This window comes from Cheilinus undulatus, linkage group 7 (genome assembly GCF_018320785.1).
Source record: "Cheilinus undulatus linkage group 7, ASM1832078v1, whole genome shotgun sequence".
Classification (NCBI taxonomy): Eukaryota; Metazoa; Chordata; class Actinopteri; order Labriformes; family Labridae; genus Cheilinus; species Cheilinus undulatus.
In genome coordinates, this window is record NC_054871.1 from 25,466,541 (window position 1) to 25,487,286 (window position 20,746).

Below are 20,746 nucleotides of genomic sequence, written 5' to 3' on the forward strand. Positions count from 1 at the left end.
TCCCTTAACACTGCCTCACCATATTTGACAGTTCGTGAGCTGTTTCTTTTCTTCTCCCTACTTTTCTCCTTCCATCATTTGAGTTTATCTTGGTGTCATCTGTTCAAAGAATCTCATTTCAGACTTTGGGAGATGTTTTATTTGTTTTCTGAGGGAGTCTAATCTGGTCCTTCAGTTCTTGAATATCCCCAGTGGTTTTCCCCTTGTTGTAAAGCCTTTATGTTTATGAGGACATCTTGATTTACACAATAGCGATGATACACCAAACACCTCAAGGGCATTCTTACTTGTTTAGATGTTGAGAAGTTTCTCCAAGAAATCTGGGATCATCCACATGCAGCACTGAGGTGAAGAACTGAGCACATACTGTCAGCTCACATCTTCATTATTTTATTGAAATCTATTGCAATGATTGATAAAAGCAAATAAAAAAAGTTTGAATATCCAAATGATTATGTACCAAAATGAATTCAAAGTAAACGTCTTTCTTCCTGCCAGCTGAGAGTGATTAAAAGCAAAATAAATATAATCTGCTGAAGACAGTGAGACAGTGGATATGGTTATAAAACACATAAAAGAGACCCAAACTTTACATGAACAGAACAACTGAGAAAGCACATAAATTATGTTGAGAGAAAGGGGGTCATTATTTTGTTGTGTGAGTTTTTGCTGCTGTGGAGGATGCTGATCCAGCAGGTAATTAGGGTTTGTGCTGTTCTGGTTCAGAATAAAGCTTCAGTTCACGTGAATTCTCACAGTGTGAAGTAACCTGATTTCATCCTCTGCTGCTGCCTGCCCAGCCATTCATGCATCCTCACCATGTTTTTCGATGCCCGCGACAAATCACACAGAGGTAGACTTGTTTTTAAAGGTCGAATATATCCTGTAATTTACACTCTGCTTCTTCAGGGGAAGTGTAATTGAGTTGAAGTGTAGGCTGAGGATCCATTTACTTCTTTATGAGTGTTAATGTTGTGAGAGAGGAAGAAGCCTTGCCTCATCTCTGAATACCAACTATTCAGCTTTTTGTTTTTAATGGAAGAAATGAATGATTTGCAATGATGTCTTTTGTTTATTTGAGGATTTTTTTAACGGTATTTAGCTAAACCACAACCTGATTAAAACATCGCCTTAAACATATATAAAACTTTCTAAACTAATGGAACCAAACCTCTCCTTACAGGCAGAGCAGATGGTCAACAAACACCAGCAGCATCCATCCACCTATCCTGCCATATTAACAACTTCATCATAATAAGTTAATTATGTTCTTTTTAGTCTAATGTCAGACAGGTGTGATATTGTACTTCTGTATAATTCTAGAACTTAAAGCAAAGTTGGCAGCAAAAAAAAAAGTTATTTAGACTTCACATAAGACTGGGAAATTATTTTAGAGATACGTCCCTTGGCTTTATCATTTTATTAACATATATTTGATGAATTAATACAATAAAAAAATCCTCTTTAATGTCAAAATAAAAACCAATTTCTACAAAGTAATGGCAATTAAACAAAAATATGTGAGGTAAAATAAGTGTTTGCATAAATATTTACCCTCTTCAAAGTGACTGACCTAATTCAGCAGAGGTCAGGCCAATTTGTGCTAGTAGTCTCACAATTAGTGAAATTGGGATCACCTGAACACAGAGGATGTGTCTCAAGTGATTGTGGCTGGAAGGTCCAATCACTGGTTAATCAGTATTCCTGGCTACCATTACACCACAAAGACAAAAGAACACTCCAAGCAATTTGGAAAAAAGTTTATTAAAAAGTGTAAGTCCAGAGATGGATTAAAAAAAATCCAAAGCACTGAACATCCCACTAAGTTCAGTTGACTCCATCATCAAGAAATGGAGGGAATATGGCACATGTGTAAATCTGCCTGGATCAGGCTGTCTCCCCACAAACTGAGAGTGCAAGAAGGAGACTAGTGAGAGAGAGAGAGAGAGCACCGAGACACCTATGACTACTCTGAAGGAGATACAAGCTTCAGCAGCTGAGATGGGAGAGACTCTGCACACAACAACTGTTGGCTGGGTTCATCACCAGTCAAAGATTTATGGACAGGTGGCAAAGAGAAAGCCACTGTTAAAGAAAACTGATATTAAACCTGGACTATAATTTACTAAAAGGCATGTGGGAGACTCCATGGTCAAGTAGAGGAAAGTTATCTGGTCTGATGGGACCAAAATGAGACAAGGTGCTGTGTTTAGCGGACACCAAACACTGCACATCACCACAAACACACCATCCCCTCTGTGAAGCGTGATGGTGGCAGCATCATGCTGTTGGGATGCTTCAAGGCAGCTGAGTAAAAGAGTAATATTGCAGTGTCCAGATGTGCTAGACTGATTGAGACTAAAATACTAACTTAAAGGGGGGAAATATTGCAGCAGTCACCAATTTTTCCTTGCATGTTTTTATCTATTTGAAATTACTTTGTAGAGGTGTGTTTTTACCTTGACATTAAAGAGGTTTATTTGTTTATTTACCATAAAGCCAAATTATATTGATCAGGATCGATTTATAAAATCACTAACATCCAAGTGAGAAAATACTTTTTATACATGTAAGTGCTTACTGGTGATTTAAAGGGGATATAAAACTACATTTTTTCAGTATTTTGCTCATATTTTTCAGTGTCTGGAGTATTGACTGAAGCACAAAATGTGAAGTAAATTGGAAGAAACGGTCCTCTGAAAACAAGAAATCTGATGGTCCATGAGGAATCTACACTTGTGACATCACAAAGTGTCATTTTAGTAATTCCTGTGCCTCACCTGGTAACTCCACCCACAGCTATGGGAGCACCCATTGTGTCAGCACACCCCATAAGTGGGGAGAGATAGAGCTCTTTTGCATTTAAAGAGACACACACCAAAAGTAAGCGTTATGAGAAAGGCTGTTTAAAAGTGGTTTATACAGGATCAAAAACCTCCTCTTGTGCTTGATCCATATCATGTTTTGACCAAAGAACTGCAAAGATGTTTCCTTTAGACCATGCCACCTTCATTTAGACCATGATATGTCACCTTTATTAAATGAGCGTATTAAGACTATGGCTGATTGATGCCGTGAATGTAGTTCCAGACCAGAAGGATGATGAACAAACAAGTTTGTTATACATCATTTATTTCTTCTGACTAATATCTTTTACATAGAACGTGTGTGAGTAACTAACACGTCCTTTAATAGGAAATTTTTGGGAAAAGGTGCAAAGGCTTTGAAAAAGCTCGGAGTGTAATTGGATGCACGTTCTGCCTGTCACATCTCTACGGGCCAATCAGAGCAACAAAATACGTGACGTAGCCGCTATCAAGCTGCATGTGTGCAGTTACCGAGGAATAACGTGAAACATGGCGACTATAGACATGTGAGTACTGGACTTTTGTCGTTCTTGAAAAGGAAACAACTCACTGCTGTTATTTGTTCTTCTTTTAATGAAGAAATGTCGTCAAGTTCTGATAAAACTGGTGCTTTAGCAGCATCCATGCTAAGCTCTTCCACCATAATTGCACCGGCCTCTTGCTGCCGCTTGTTTACTTCATGACTCTTCAAGGCCTGAAAGTACTGCCCCGCGTCGCTGATTGATCCTGTCACTTTCTAACCGGGCCCAAACGGTTCAGATAGGAGCTTTGCAAGATGGATTCACCAGTGAAAAACAAGGAAACGGGTGTATCCATCTGCTTTGCAAGATTAGTGAGTAACAGCATCTCTCCTGAATCAGAAAATAATCCCAAGTTGCTTAAATGCTGTTATATGTCATAATATTATAATATTTCAAATAAGTTGTACCTAAGACTGATTTTTGTCTCCCCTTCTTGGACTTTCTCTCTGGCTAACCTTCCAGTCACCACTAAATTGACACTACATGACCTGAGGGCAGCTAACATTACACAACATCTGATTGTCATGTTATCTGATAGGTTGCATGCTGAATGTGAATGCATGGCAGCTGTACAAATATGGCTTAGCCTTTTTATCTTATTTGAGGCAATGTTTTGAAATGTGATTTTTTATGTTGTATCACATTGCAATGAGAAGCTCGCTCAGCATGAATCTCAGCAGTTTAGAAAACTTTATGTACTTCTTTTTTACCTTGAGCTCTCAGATCTACAGCGTTGAATCCAATCTTTCATAATCTTTAAAGCACTAGAATAGCTAAGTAAAAATACTGACACTACTTTTTATAAGGTTATTATATTTGCTTTGCTTTTTTTTCTTTTTTTGTGTGTTTTGCAGTAGGATTTTGTATGAAAAACATTTTCTGTTGCAGCTCCTCTGCCGTTTCCTTCATTCAGCATAAAGTGGAGCATAGCTGTATGAATTCAGTGTACTCTTTAAAGCTCAGAGGATGCAGAAGCCCTTAGGAATGGAGAAAAGCTTTTAAAAAATGTAAATAAAATTCATAAATGCACATTTTCACAGCATCTGAGTAGAAACATCTGTCAGTGAACAAGTTTTTAGTGATTTACAGCATCTATTGGGGGTCACTGAGTGAGTTTGTGTGTGCTAGCATTTATCAGAGGTGCTTGGATAAATCCCCCAAAGTCTGTGTAAAAATTCCCTGCACAAAAGATGACCTTGGGGCTCTCTGCTTTTATAAAAATATATATTTTCTCCTAGCAATAAAAATGTCCTGTGAGTGCAGGTTGGTGCTGTCCCTGCAGTATAACTGTTTTTGATGTTTTTGCTGATTGAAGGTCAGGATTGTCTGAGGAGCTGAATGCTGGGTATTTGCTGAAAACCACCATCTCTGAGTCACAGATATATTCATAAAACAGTCTTGAAGTTATAGACAGATGTTAACACAATCTTGGCTTACATCCCTGCTGAGTCATATTTACAGCTGAAAGTTGGCAGTCTTTCATTTTCTTGGAAATTACAAGACAGTTTTAAGTTGTGAAACAAGAACCTTAGTTGAGAGATTGCAAACAATTTGACTCTTAAATGACTTGATGACAGTAATAAAATCTATAACACCTTTAATTTACCAGCACAGAAATGCATCCCAGGCAATTTATGGGGAGGTACTTCAGTTAGTCCTTCAGTGTAGCACTGCCTGGAACCAACAATTATTTTGATAATCAATTTTTCAGCCGATACAATATTTTGATAAACTTTTGAGTTGGATTAGAAAAAAATACTTAAAAAGTTTCATCCCTTTACATCAGGGGTTTCACTGTTAACAGGGGTCATGGTTCGGTTTGAGTCTTGGTTTCAGGTATGGGGTCATTTCATCAAAGAAAAAGCCAACTTATTGTTCCATAAAGTCAGTTTGGCCCCTTAAAAACCCTCCCTAATTGTGCTTTATTGATATTATGCATGTGTGTTGGATCATTAGCATTGGTGCTAGCATCTTGGCTGACAGTAACCCAACTCTGAGTTGAAAGTTGAGTCAAAATTACTCACTGGTGCCTCTTTTAACCAGTTTTTGACACTGTCCCTTTGTTGACACCCTGAACCCATTTTAGCTACTTTTAGGCTTTTTTCACCACTGTTTCCACCCGTTTTTTTCACATTCGACCCAATATTGCCTCTTTTAACTTATTTTTTGACATTTTTCACCTACTTTTTTGCAACTTTTAAACTTCTTCCAGTATGTATGCCACCATTTTTTCCACTTTTTTTGGGCATTTTGACCCATTTTTCCAGTTTTTGCCTCTGTAACCAATTGATGCCGCTTTTCACCAATTTTTGCCACGTTTTGCCTGTTTTAGACACCTTTTACATTTTAATCACTTTTGATTGCTTCTCACCATTTCCCCGCCCATTTTGACCCATTTTTGCATTTCTTAACCCATTTGTGTTTCTTTTGACTGATTTTAACACACGTTTTGTACCCTTTTTTTTTTTTTGCCATTTTTTAACCATTCTTCACAGTTTTTTTTTGCCAGTTTATGCCACTTTTAACACAATTTATCAATTTCACCTTTTTTACCCTCTTTTTTTGCAGTTATTGATTATATTTTCCTCTAAGTTATTTCAGTTTCTTCTACTTTATTCTTTGACATCCTGTTGTTTGTACACATCATGGTTAAGCAGTGAAGTCTGACATTACTTTCCAAATGTTCCAAATCCACACTGTAAAAATTACAAACAAAAGATTTATCTGTTTTAAGAAAAGGGGTTTACATTTTGAAAAAAGGCTACATTATACTGCAGGATAAACAAATAAAATTCCATTTTTGTTGCTTTGATAGGAGTAGTTATTCAGGTTAAATGAAAAAATGGTTTCACTGTACAATGGACCAAAATTTTCCTGACCTCCATGGGCCCCCAGTTTAGCTTGGCTCCAGAGACAACCCACCCCCCCACATTAAGATGTATTTGTTTTGTTGACATTTACTGTGATGAATACAAAAATTGATACATCCCTACTTTATATAAACCACAACACAGGCAAACAGGTAGTTGTTTGAATACCCCTTAGCTATTAAGATAATGTGAAATTAACTTCCACTAGCATACATGATAGGTATTTAATACATCTTTATGAAGGGAAGCCATGGCCTTTGAAGATTATTGATACTATGATACTATACAGACCTCGTCACTGATTAGTCAGGCTATCATTAGCTTACTAAAGCCTATTGTCACATCAGCTCAATATCTGTGTTGTTCTCATTCACTGACACACACATTAATGCACACAAACACATACACACATCAACACATGATTACATTTTTATCTTGTCTAATCTAAACAAAACTTTGGCTCTGTCAGAGTTTTTATTATCAGATCTATTTTTAGCTTACCAGTGTCTTGTTTCCATCATGAAAAAATGGTAACTGATGAGCATTTCTCCTCATATTTTCTGTTAATATTTAAATCTTTTTGTGTAACATGGAATAAATGAAAGTAAAGTTTATTCATACAACACAGTCTGAACTCACCAAGTGCTATTCAACACCTCACTCAATTGTCTGTCATTTAAACCACTCCATGCCATGGTAAGTGACATAATAATCACGTGAAACAATATATCCATAATCATATTTGTTATATAATCAATGTTTATTGATTTTATCAATTAGTTTTTGCAGCCATACTTCCGTCTGTCACTGGATTATTTGGTTGTGGGTTAAAAAAATCTTGACAACTAAGGAACAGTCAGCACTGACATACTGATGACCTCAACATAAGGTGGACTTCTGTGGTTAGATGGTGTAATGATCCGTTTTGATAAGACATTAATGTTTCATTTGATGTCAGTTCTTAGAGCAGATTGTAATTAGATACATATAAATTATATGACATTACAGTCTAATTTCCTAATGCCAGCTTCTGTTGTGGAAAAAAGCTGAAGCCAATGCAGAAGTGCTAAGCAGTGCTGTTCCAAAGGGGTCCACTTGAGGATGGATGCAAAAAACCAAGGTTTCCCCATTATAGAAAATATTAGAATGCCTTTTTTACAGCAGAAATAAACACGTTTGCAGCCTGACTGGGTGACAACACTGAGGATCTGTTTGAATAGTCCATTTTGGTTAGGAAGGTTCCTAATTAGGGGAAATGACCTGGAAGAATCTGAGTGTCAGCCATGATAAGGGCTGTTTGAATTCTCCAAGTAAAGGAGCCTCATTGCTTCCTTTATTATCTCCTTCAGCATAGGACACACTGGACCATCCTGATCAAAGTAGAGAAGGCCTTCATACTGTTCGCATTGTTCTTTGCATTGTCTTTATTTAAAATGATGCACATTGACTGTTGAACAATCGATTAATATGACTGTAACTTTACTTTTGGCTACTTTGCAACAGTAGCTCAGTAGCTAGATGAAATCATTCATCTAGTTGTAGAAGAGGATATCAGGCTTGTTTTTGAGCTTAGCTTCATCAGCCAAAATCTCATTTCCTGACTGTTTTTGTGCACATGAGCACACCTAAAAGTTGAGTGATAACGTTAACAACCAAGGCTGTGGATGCATCACAACTTGCCTTTTACTACCGAACAAAAGCGCATTATCTTCTCTGTACGCAGCATGATTGTTGTCTGTGTTGTTCAAAGTGCCTCCTGTGATTACCATTGGGGCCAATTTTAAATAATGATTTTAGAAAAGATGAGACCTCTGCACTTTCCTCTTTTAATCATGCAGAAATGGGGACAGAGGATCTCCTGCCTTCATCTGGGGAGATGCATCAGGCACTTTGGAAGCAGGTAGCATGCAAACGCCAATTATCGCTTCCCTCCTGAGCCGCTCGCTCATTACTCTTTCTACAAGTTTTCCCTGTCGTTTTTCCCTTCTTTGCTCCTCTCTTGTTATACCTTTTTGCTCTTCTCCTTAGCAAAGTACTTTGGCACTTTGTTTACAAGTGCTTTAAGGAAAAATATAGAAAATTATGTAATGGAAAACTTGAGCTAATTGTGCCGCTTGGGCTCGACTCAGAGAACTCTCAGATGTTGTTAAGGGAGCGGTGTAGCAGTTAAACTTGTCAGAGCTTTGAAGGCGGGGAGGCTGAGGTGAGGACAGGAGGAGGAGAGGATGGAAAACACCACATTAAAGAAAAGGTGGAATTATCAAAGACGTACTCTTGTTAGATGAAACCTGGGGGCTGATGGTTGTCCTAAAAAATAATTACAGACAAAAACTTTCAGCTGAAGTAGCTTACTTCTGGATTATGTTGTGATCAGAAACTTAATAGCATTTTCCCTTCATATGCACTTTCAATGGCTGAGTTTTCTTGGTTTTAACATAAATAAATATTGTCTAAAGGATCAGGTTGTGTACTCAGAGCAATATTTCTGCAGGTGGCTTTGATCAGTTCCATGCACTCCCACAGGCCTTCATGCTGTTCGCATTGTTCTGTGGTTATGAGTCATCACAAGTGTCTTTGCATGATTTATCCTTAGGCTCCAATATTAGTAATGATTTCATAGAAAAGTACAGCTATGACTTTTTTCCAGGCTTCTTCTACAAGTTATTTAAGCAGAAGGCCAGAAAATTCTATTTTCTATTATTCAGCAAACTTCATGACATGAATAAAGCCAACAAAGCGATACAATACTCTTAACTTCACTTTCTTATTTCCATTCTCCCTTTGTGGTACTCAGCCTGATTTCCTTTACTCTCTACTGAAGTTTTTTTTATCTTAAAAACTAGTCAAATGTCTGAGTCTGTGCACTGAAGGTCAACTCAAACCTTGCTCAACAAGGAAAAAGGGTGTTTTTGAGACTATTTTAAGCTATGAATTAATTACGTGTTACTTAAGCCTGGCACACGCTGGAAGATCTTCATAATCTTAACCTTTTTTTAATGAGAGACCCCACACATTGGACCATATACAGACAGATTTAACCATTTTGCTCTTATAGTGTGTGGCCTGCAACAAGATGACCAATGCATCAACACCACACAGCAACAGACTAATTCACCAAAAAAAAAAAAAAACAATCTCCAATTTCAAAACCTTGTGTAGCCAACACTAGAGTATAAAGCTAATGTGGCTAGCTGTAAGCTACCCACCTGCTACAATTTCCATCCAGCTCCCCCTTCTTGTTATTGTTTTAGATTGTGGTATGTTTTACATTACACATTGTATAAACATCCCACAAATCAACAAGTTAATTTTCCATTTCTGGTGGCCTTCTAGCTTTCTATTTTACATTCACTACTGCTGCCATGGCTGTGTTTGGTGTACTTCCTCCTTCAGTCAGCTTGCTCCCTGATTGGCCATTGTGTTTACCTAACACAACAGAATTTCTGATCATAAATATTAAATGTGTTTAGTACTTAAGATCTCCAGTCAAACAGCTACAATCATCTTCCAAACAGATCAGACAGGGAAAGATCACTTTCAACACACCTCACACCACAGGAACTGTTTTAAGGTAACCATTACAACCATCTGGTAATTCTGCCATTGCTAACTGTGATCAGAATGGGGGAATCACACTGAAAATCTAATTTTTATCATGTAGTGTGCCAGGCTTTAGCTTTGATAGGACCAGAATAAAGGCAGGTTGGCATTAAATTAAAATAATAGACCTCTGCAGAGAGGACATATTTTTGGAGGCCATCCTGGAAGTTGCGTAACTTTTAACTTTTAACCTATTCTGTCACCTCAACTCTAAATTGAACTTCAATACAACTTTATTTTGAAAGTTTAGTGTGTATTTCTGTTTTGAAAGAGGTGGCATCTCAGATGAACGGTCTGCAAAAATGTATAGTCTGCAGCCTGTCCCTTCTCCAAAGATGTGTTTTTTCTTGTTTTTTTTTTAAATTGTGCCTGTTTTGTTCATCAAGATAATCCCCAGAATTAAACACTAAATACTTTTAATAATTTTTGAACTCAAAATGCTACAAACCCAGCTGACTGACTTTACTCCACCACCAAGCTTTCAATATTTATTTTAAACTTTTATCTCTCTTATAAAAGACTTTGATCATGGTTTAAAATATATTGAGTTTTGTGGCAGATTAGTTTCAGCATGCACACGTTGATTAGACTAATAGAGAGTTCACATGTTCTTGTCAGCAGTCACCTTCTGAGAAGCTTCAGAATTTAAACATGGAGCACTTTCAGATGTATTTTATTTTGTAGAATAAACCCCTAAATCTCTAAAGCTTGTCACAGACATTATTTAGGGGATCTACCTGAAAACCAGTTCAAAAATCCCTTTAACTTCTAGGTGATAGAACTGGAAGTGCTTAAGTGCCCATTCTGATACATAACTTCATAACAGTTTATCAGGGTTCACTTGTGTGATCAGATGCTGGTTTCCTGCCTGGGGTGCCAGGTTCTGCCTGCTCACTGTCATAACTAGATTTGCTCATGTTAAAACATGTAAAGAAGAAGACACATTAGTTTATACAATGATCTATTGGTAAGATAAAGTGTGCTTTGGTCTATTTTGTTGGGATTTTATCTTTTAAAATGAGAGACATTGAGCAAGGAGCGATCGCCAAGAAAAAAGCATTAGGAACCACTAGGTTAGAAATATGTAATATTTGTGGAAGAAAATTGTAATTCTTTACATTTTCTTAATATCCAGTCTCAGTCTCAGTTGCTGAAAAGGATTATTTGATTGGATGATCTATTGTAGTCTCAGTAGTAAAGTAAAATGTCAGCCAGTATACAGACATATGGTAACATCTTAACGTGTTGTCAGTGTTTTCATGCAGATTAAATATGAAACATTTTGGTGTATTTGGGATATTGTTTTGTGCTGCCAGTCCCCACTTTGCTTGTCTTTCTCTCCAGAGTTTCTCATCTTCTCAGAGGGCTTTGCTGGGCTAAGACCCCTGACTCTTGCAGCCCAGTGAGACATCATATGTGATATTTGGCTTTACAAATAGACTTGACTTGACTCGACATGAGGCGTGAGGGACACAGCCTGTCAGTTAGCCTCTGTCACTGCTACGTGACATCAAGCTGGGATGTGATGCCTCTCCGGCTACAGCCTCAGCCTCAGTCTCTGCAGAGCACAGCAGGCATGAGCTTGGTTTAATAACATGGAAATGGGTTTTAGGAATAGTCATGTGAGCTACATGTAAGTGAGCAGTGGCTACTGAACTTGAAAATGTGAAAGGATCAACATGAATTTCTTTACATAAGAAAAACAAACAACCTAATCTGCTTTATTTTGGATCTTTTCTTGACTCTGTTGAGGCATAAAATATTCACCAGCTGCTTTTGGAAGAACAAAGTTGACTTGCAGCTGCTGCTTACTCTGGTGTGTGTGTGTGTGTGCTTGCATATGAAGCGCTAGTTTAGTACACAACATAAGCAAGTCTTAGCAGTGAGAATCTCCAAGATTTTAATGTTCCAAGACATTACTGGTTTATTTGCTGTGTTTTGTCTTTCACAAAGATATCTTCTGTGCTGTTTTATTGCGCCTGAACTCTGTCTGTGAATGATAAAGCTCTGTCCAGCCTATTGATCCGTGCCAAAGAGCCATTACTTTATATCTATCTTGAACATTAGATTTAGTCTACATTATGAATTTATGAAAAAAAATTGATTATTTAAATGATCACGTTTGGTCAAGGAACTAAACTATTGCATTTAATCCAATAATTACAGTAGCAGTTCATGTCCAAACATACCTTATTTTTATCTTGTACAGTTGCTTACTTGAGCTATTTGTGTCCTGTTTATTTACAAAGCTTTTTGTTGTTTGGTAAGATGCCTTTGGTTGCTCAAGATTTAACAATTGGCCATATAGAAACATGAGTTGTTGTACGTCCTCAGAGATATCCATCGAATGATTTGACTACTTTCCCCTTCCCATCATACCACACTGGGAAATATATGCTGGGATTATCGCTACATTGTAGATGTATAGAATATATTTATAGAGGAGTTACACCTAAAAGTGTCAGCTAATAGCATTGCCTAACTACACGAGACAAACCAGTGTTAGCGACAAAATTAGCTTGATTACACTGGCTCCTATTGTAGTATTCTGAAAGCGTTTAAGTAATGAAAAGACTACTGTACTTTCACCGCTAGTTCCCAGCCTGTAGAGCATTTGTTTCCAACAAGGACCCCCTAGGGGGGCATCAGAGATCTTGGGGGTGAGTGGGCTTTGTCCACTTTAAAACTGTTAAAACTAGATTTAACATAAATCATGATGAAAGGCTCATCTTATAGTTTATACAAAGTTCTCTTTGTAATCAAAACATATGGAAACTTCTTTTCTTTTTTTTAATTTATGAAACATTTTAAATTTAGGCAGATTTTTTTTTCCCAGAATGTGTCGTATTTTCTCTCATGTGGGTCATGGGAGGGTTGTCTTCTATTGAATACAAGTATGGGGGCTCTAATAAAAGCAGGTTGAGAACCACTTCTGTAGAGGACACAAGCAGATCCATTATCGACTTCATTAAAAAAAAAAAAAAAAAAAGTTTATTTATGAACTTTTGAAAAAGAACCACACTACCCACAATCCTAGAGTGCTAAGAGGCTATCGCCTGCTCCTGAAGTTAACTGTTGTGACAAAGTGGGCAGTCTCTGATGAATCCTGTGTTGTAAAAGCTGGCATCATGTATGTCACCTGTTACCAGATCAGCCAACAGAAAAAAACAATTGTAGTGGCCAGGTTTCAACCTGTAGGAGGCAGTAACTCGGCCAAAAGTTGAACGTTAATGCTTTGAACTTGAATGTTAAGATTTTAATCCTGCAATAGTCAGCACTACTACATATGAATAGATGTTCAGCTGAAAGAGGTCTTAGAGTTTTTTTGTAGGCTCCTGAAGATTAAGACTTCAGTCTCTCCATGCAAGCATCATTATTATCACTGCCTCAGAAGGCTATCATGCTTTTTCACCATTATTTTATATAGGTAAACTTAAATACATCCCCGTTAACCTGATTTTTCCTGGGCAAATGGTCATTGACACTCATATCCTGTCAATATTGATATTTGCACTTAGTTTGTGTTACAAACAAGCTCAGCGCATTGATTCCTGTGACTCTGTCGAGGGAGAACGATTGATTGTGTACATGCTTCTGAAGAAAACCATTTCTCCTCATACACTCTGTGTAACGGGTATAACTCAGCTTCTTTTATTACCTTATATTTAGTGACTCAAATTACAGATATCAAATGATGTATTTTTAGAAATACATGTCATCTCTTGTTGGTTAAAGCTTAGCAGCTTCTGTCTGTCAACAGAAATGCAGAATCTTAATTAAATCCTTCCACTTGAGTGGCAGCATTATTTTGTTTGTATGACAGCTTATCAAACCAGACAGTCTATTACAAAATCAAACAAGTCTGAAGCATGCTACAGGTTAATGAAAACACAGATATACAGCAGCACACACAAACTGCACAAAAGCAATCAAGCAAAGAGCAAGAAAACTCATATTGGCATGTGGAGCGGCAGCTCCAGCCTATAATACTGTAACAGTTAAAAAGCAAAGTGAAAAGCTCAGCAGCGGGTAAACACTAATTTGCTACAGTGTTTTTTGTACACAGAGAGCTCAATCAATAGCTCAATGCCATGCTGTGTGCATTTAGAAAATGCATTCACACACTGTTTGTGTAGAGGATTAGCTGCTTATGAGGTGTAAAAAAGTTCATGGGGAAGTTTTTTTGACCTGATTAGGAAGGTTATAGGAAATTTGTGTGGCCCTTTGGTTAATCTCTTCCTCGCACATAAAAGTGCACAATGAGTTACGGGTATGGGATCACTGTGAATCTGTCTGAGGCTAATTTTAAAAGATAATAAGATATGTGTGTAATAGCAGCAATTTGAGGCTGCCTCTATGGATCATAAGATCACTACTCAGTGTCTGTGTAAATGATGTGATGTAGTAAAGGGTTTTATACCCCATAGAGCAGCTGGAAATGAAATATTTGTTGCTTTGTTGTTAGAAACAACAGTTAAAAGCTTAAGTAATGAGTTAGTAGACAGTAGAGGTCGATTGAAGGACACTCAAAGCTTTGCTGTTGTTCAGTATGACCAACACAGAAGGACGATCCACTTGGAGGCGGTTGGGGGGGAGGGCAGGGGGAGTTTCTGAAATGGTTCTGCCCACCTTGGTAGTCACTGTGAGGAGGGGCTTCCCTTCTGATGACGCCTTACTGGGTATCTCCTTCAGGACCATGGCAACAGTCTTATCTGCAGCCCTAGAGTCTTTCCCCTACAACAGTGAGATCAACAATGACTTGTGTCAGGAAAGTTTGGAAAACTCAGTGCTTTTTGGCCCCGTCACAGGGCACCTTACAGAAAAGACTTTACCTTGTGATGATGGGAATACTGTGTGGGGTCTTTTACAGTAACACAACATCGACTAAAAGACATTTCCACAAGACTATGGCAATGAAAACAGGGTTACTGCACAATGTAGAGGGCAGACGGTGATGAGCATGGTTGTCCACAGAATCAGAAATTGACAGAAATCAAACAGAGTTCATTAAACCAACCCAACTATTTACCAGCACGTATGTACCATGTGAGAGGTATGAATGTTCATGTGCACTGCTGCTCCATTTTTTAAAATAACAGTTAACGTTGTTTTGCTACTGCCTAAAATGATTTTTCAGGGTTCCGCAAATTATCCAAAAATGTAGTGATCCAAGAGCACACCAAATTAGACTGCAAATAGTACAGTTCTTTGATGTTATAATGCTGCGACTGTGTGAATTAAGCAGAGTATAATGTAGTTAAAGCTTCATTATTGTCAGAAATCAGTATTTTTTTTACCCGCATTATGCCTGTCTTTATAGATTGCAATGGTAAACCTACTCATTAATGGCAAATTACTTATGTCTGGTTATTCTTCATCTTCATTGGCAAACAAAAAAATAATAGATGTGATGATAATGAGTGTCAGTAAATTGCAGAATGTGCTAGTGCTGTCAGTGTGCAGCTCATGTGTTCAACCTCCCAAAACAGACCAAAGTTTTGAGAGAAAAAGTGTAAAAGTCCTTTCTTTGAAGAGTGTTTTATTTGTTTCATTCATGCAAGTATAAAAGCACTCACATTTAAAACATGCCAGTGATTCACTTCAACTAAAGTGCCATCAGATTACCCCACTAGACATTTCATATTGTTCAATATTGCTATTGAAATAAAATTATTTGACATCATCCCTTACTCTGCAGAGTATTCCTACACTGTAAAAAGCAACATCCATTTTACTCATAAACATTGAGTTGAAATTACTCAGTTCTTCTTAACCTTTCTAAATACTTATTATAACCAAGTTAATTGTACTTCTTGGCCATAACAGCAAAAGGGCTCAATTTACTTAAGTTTACTTAGTTTAAAAAAATTAAGTAAAAAGGGGGTATAATTAAGTTGTGTTAACTTCAAAATCCAAAACAGCGATTTGAACTCAATTTTTATGAGCTGATAGAACTTATTTCATTTTTAAGTGAACACTGCTCAAACAATTTAAGTATTTTTTGTTATAACTCATATTATTTGAGTTATGGCAAATCTGCAGTTTTCCCAGAATGCCTTTGGGCACTAAACCTTTATGCACTGTTTGCTGCAGCTATCTTTGCCAGGACACTTTTGAAAAAGAGATTTTTAATCTCAATGAGGTTTTCTCCTGGTTAAAAAAAGGTGAAATAAGATGAATAAATAAAATGTACCACGAGTTAAGTTACTGTCTCAATTAAAGATGTCCCATCCATAGGAGGTGCTGCCACTGTTATCAGCATCAGTGAAAGTTGTATGGCACACTGTCACTAATGAAGTGGGTTGCCAACAGCCATTTTTGCAAATGGTGGCACAAGATAGTCCACCTTAGGTGAAATGATAACTTACAAGACTTTTACAGAGAGTACTAGCTGATGTTCTAAGGTAATCAGTTATCTAAGATGTTTTGAATTTATAAACTTATCAGTGTTTACAATGCACTGAAAATGTTAAGTATTGCACACTCTAAGTAGATGATTTAGGCTAAGTCCTGCAAACTTAAATTAACATTTGAATCTCAGTTGTGAGAACTTAAAATAATTGATTTTAAACTAGTAGTGAATACTTAAATAGTTCAAGTAGAACTAGTACTGCACACTACTAACAAACAAGTTTTTTAAACTCACAAAAGTCAAGTGTAGTTTACTTGTTATTTTTGAGGCAACGACTTTCCATAATTTTTTAAGTAAGCTCAACTAATTTTTTCATACAGTGTAGAATGCCTTTGGGCATTAGACACTTTTGCACTATGAGTGAAGTTGCTTACTCAGGAGGAGGAGGACTTCCTGGGTAAGTGTGCACCTGTCAGTTCCTGTCACTTGTAATCACTTAAGTTGGCTTGCCTTGAATGATTAAGATAAGGTATGTGAAAAAAAATAGGGAAAATGGCAGTGTGTTAAAGTTTAAACAGCGTAGTTAAACTTAAAAAATAAAGTTAACCTGACATAAATGTACAAGTAAAATTGAGTTGATTTAACTTCAAATGGCTCAGTACCTGCTACTAAACAAACACTGTTTTTTCACTGAGTAAAGAATTGTAGGTTATTTGATGCCTCTACTATTTTGAGTTTTACAAACTTATTGAGGATTATAGAGTAAAATCTATGTTATAACTTGTTAAGTTATACGGTTTACAAAAACTGCTCTCCATAAGGTGTAACAGTAAACCACTGTTTTCTCAATGAGGGGGAAAAGCTGTTAAAGCTGCCTTTTTGGTTAACACTGCAAGTTTATTGTAACTAGCACAGCAAACTCACGTGGAGTGCAGTTTTTAACAGATTTCAGAGTTTAATAAAAAGTCAGAGGCAGTAGGTGTAGGTGGGCAGAGCTGAGCAGTGTGCCAGGCTCTTTGTAAGTATTTAGGTTAAGAGCTCACTGTTGGCACAATTGACATAATGTGTGTTTAAGAAAAGGCATCTTTAAAATGTGGTACATTCTAAATCATAGTATTATTTTATAAAGTTTAATTTTGCACAGATGATGCAAAAATATGACTTTGCTGAGAGTTGATGCATTGCTCTTATGGAAGCGTAACATCAGGTTTTGTGGTAGTATTCAGTTTTTATTCACTGGGATTTATTGTTGATTTTTTTTCATTTACACTCAATAGTGAAAACACATTTACAGAAATGACCTTCTCAAATAAATGTTATTTTTAATTTCAATTTAATTTAATTTAATTTAATTTAATTTGATTTAATTTCTTTTTTTTTTTTCCCGGGCAACCAGAGCAGTTGGCTGCAAGAAAGATGCACTCTTAAGTTATATCTTGGACTTGTAGAGTTATTTTACAATGAAGTTGACAACATTTGTTGAAACCTGTGAAAACAATGAAGATGGATGGTCCAGGACACCTTTGAGAGAAAGAACGGGAAATTTCCACCAAGAAAAACCCAAAAAAGGTAAAAAGAAGACATCAGTCCCAGCTTAAAAGCTAACATTAACGGCCAGTAACTGCAACAGAACACTGCCTGTACAACAGGAGACTGAATTCAACCTACTGAGGTACCATGGGGTGGTGCGTTCAAACGCAGTGGCCTGGTGCTCCATCACTAGCAGCAAAACAAAGCCTACACTCACACCAGAACTGACAGCATGCCCATGGAGTTTATATCTTTCCTGATCGAGATTATCCGGCGAATGGGGCGCTCGGAGACTGACAGGAGGAGGATGTGGAGCAGCACAACACCTACAGCCAGTAGGGAGGAGGCTTCAACGGCATTGTGCGAGAAGGTGAAAGTGGGGCCATCAAGCCAGGATGTTAGGCTAATACAATAGAAATTCAACAGCTATTTTTTAGCCACTTGACTTTCACTTTGACATTATTTCCTCAAACTGTGGGTAGTGGCCGTCATTCCACTTTTAATTCTTGGATGGTTTTGGTTGCACCAGTGGCACACTGCATTTTAGTATTCTTCACAGTATGAAAGCACTTTTTGCACTTATACATTGAAAATATTATGTATATATTACAAAAGTATTCAATTTGGAACACACCTACTGTCTATAGAAATTGCAGTTTGGTGAAACAAACTTAAATTTAAACTTTTAGCCTGAGTCGGGTCTCCCACACAGACTGCCCCTCTGTCCATCTAGCACACAGCCTCTCACAGGACAAACACGGTTAGAATGCAGCGCTCTGTTTGAGAAGGCTACATTACATAACAGTGAGAATTGATAAGTTAAATGGTGTCATTGATTTTGACAGCCTTTTGTTGCCAGCCTTTTCACTTCATGGCAGAGGCTGCACTGCAGACACCACAGGCTTCCACAGACATCAATTCACCTCAAAGTTCACCCCGAGTTAAGAGGCATCATACTCTATTCTGTTTATCATTTTAGTGCAGAGACTTAACAGAACTGCAATTGCTGCAGGAGACTTCACATCAGAATTAAACCCATCACCCCTTTCTATTTAATTGTGCTGAAAAGAGACAAACTACTGTTAATAACACTTGGTTTTCTATATTTTGTAGAAACAGAAAAGGCAGCTATCCAGGCTGGACAAGAAGTCTAATAATAATTATAATAGGTCTTTTAGCTGGATCTCATCTGTACTTTTCAACTCCCAGGAAAATGAATCAGCCTTTTTTTTCTACTGATCATGTCACAAAATATGTGTGCCAGCCCTCGAGGGTTCCCTTGAAAATCTTAATGCTCTTAATAAAGTCCTAAAAGCCACCTGCGCCCACTCTCTAGCTCAGTCTCACTGGGTGGAAATGAACAACACCTTTAGCCAAGAGGATAACAGGAGCAGAGCGGCTTTCACACACTCACAGATGATTCAGAGACACTCTACACAAGCACAAACATTTGTTTTGAGTTGTTTTCAGTAAATGGCAGATGATGCTGTTTGAAAAGTGCTGAATGTTATCGCTGGGCCGTATGTGCAGGTAGTGTGCTGGCCAACAGTGTGGAGGATATCTTCCACCAGGCACAGTTTGTATTGGCAGGCCTGCTGAGTTGTTTTCTATCAACTTTTGCCAATGTAGCTCCTATTTTCCTAGGAGTGATTACACCGGTGGATTATTTTTGGGGCTGCAGTGGACAGCTATCAACAAACTGAATAGCTCTGTTTTTTTGTGACTTTGTTTGTTTTAAATGCACAGATAAAAATCTCAACAAGAAGATGATTAAGTGCTTAAACCAAGCCGAATGGAGGGTTTCTTTTAGAGAGGCTGCCAGAGTATGAAACATGAATTATAAATAGTTTTGAGATGATCTGATTAGACTGAAAGAGCTTAATGAAACAACTTTAACATATTTTCATTATTATTGTTTTCGTCTCTAATACAGCAGCATGTGACAAAAATCTAATCACTGCGGGGCTAAAATGGAAGATAAAATCAAAAAACAAATAATGTTGAGCAGCTGAGATTGACTGCAGCATTCTGCAAACAGTTTAATCAAATAATTAGGTGCTGATGCTGGCAGAGGACACCAGTGTTACTGTTTATCTCCAGCTTCTGAAAATCTATTTACAATCTCCCTGCCAGCATGCCGTGTTCATCACTGAACTAATACATAATGCAGAAAAGTGTATTACTCAGCCATTCTCAAAGATAGGAATGGAAAGCTTTATTAATGTAATGGCAAAATTAAAAAGGAAGATTCTGCTGTGGTTATAAAAACATGTTTCCTTAGTCTGCAGAGAGCAAGTTTGTTCCACATGCAATGAGCAGCATCTATTCTTGGTAATGGCATCATTAGTTGGAAATGGTCTTTATGCAGAGCTGCAATTTAGCTCTAAAGATGAATCATAAGGAGAGAGAGAATCCTGACTTAGCAGATCCTCTTGTTGACCAGATACTGCTCTCTGCTTCCTGTTTGAATTGCCGTTTTCAAAGTCCTGCCGTTGAGTCAGCAAAAGGGAACAATAATGAATAATTGAGGTAAGAAGCCATGGACTGTTTAAAAATGTTTCAAGGATGTTTTGGAAGTATGATGATATTTGGGACTTATTGTGCAAGCAGGAAAACAGATTGGAGCGCAAAACCTACATGCAAAAAATTAGCCGGAATTTGCAAATTTTAAAGATTTGTTTGAAGGTGAGCTGGATCTGGTGTGTAGTATGTATGCTGGATGATAAAAGTAACGTATTTTTTGGCCAGTCTTTATAGAAGTGGAGCATCAGTAGGCAGCATCCTTGTGTAAGTATGCAAAGAGAAAGATTTCATGTCCATTAGGTGGATAGAGTAAGAGCTAATGACAAAAAAATCTATTAACGGATGTATTTATACGTAGATTTCTACTTTTTTGATAGATCAACAATAATGCTCTTTAATTATAGTGGTTAACGTGATTTTCAGTGAGTTGAAAAGTATTGTTTAGTGTTCAAACAATGCTAAGCTTACAGTTTTAGAACAACT

At 37.3% G+C, this 20,746-nt stretch overlaps 1 protein-coding gene across 3 annotated transcripts in view; it reads right to left on the reverse strand.

Annotated features, from left to right (window-relative positions):
• Positions 1-20,746, reverse strand: part of pex5la (peroxisomal biogenesis factor 5-like a) — a 135,358-nt gene that overhangs the window by 59,002 nt on the left and 55,610 nt on the right. For 2 of the 3 annotated variants that reach the window (XM_041792274.1, XM_041792273.1), the window contains exon 2: positions 14,488-14,592. The exons of the other annotated variant lie outside the window; for it this stretch is intronic. In XM_041792274.1, coding sequence (XP_041648208.1) covers positions 14,488-14,592 — 105 coding nt within the window. The remainder of the gene's footprint in view (positions 1-14,487; positions 14,593-20,746) is intronic. 3 annotated transcript variants of the gene reach the window in all.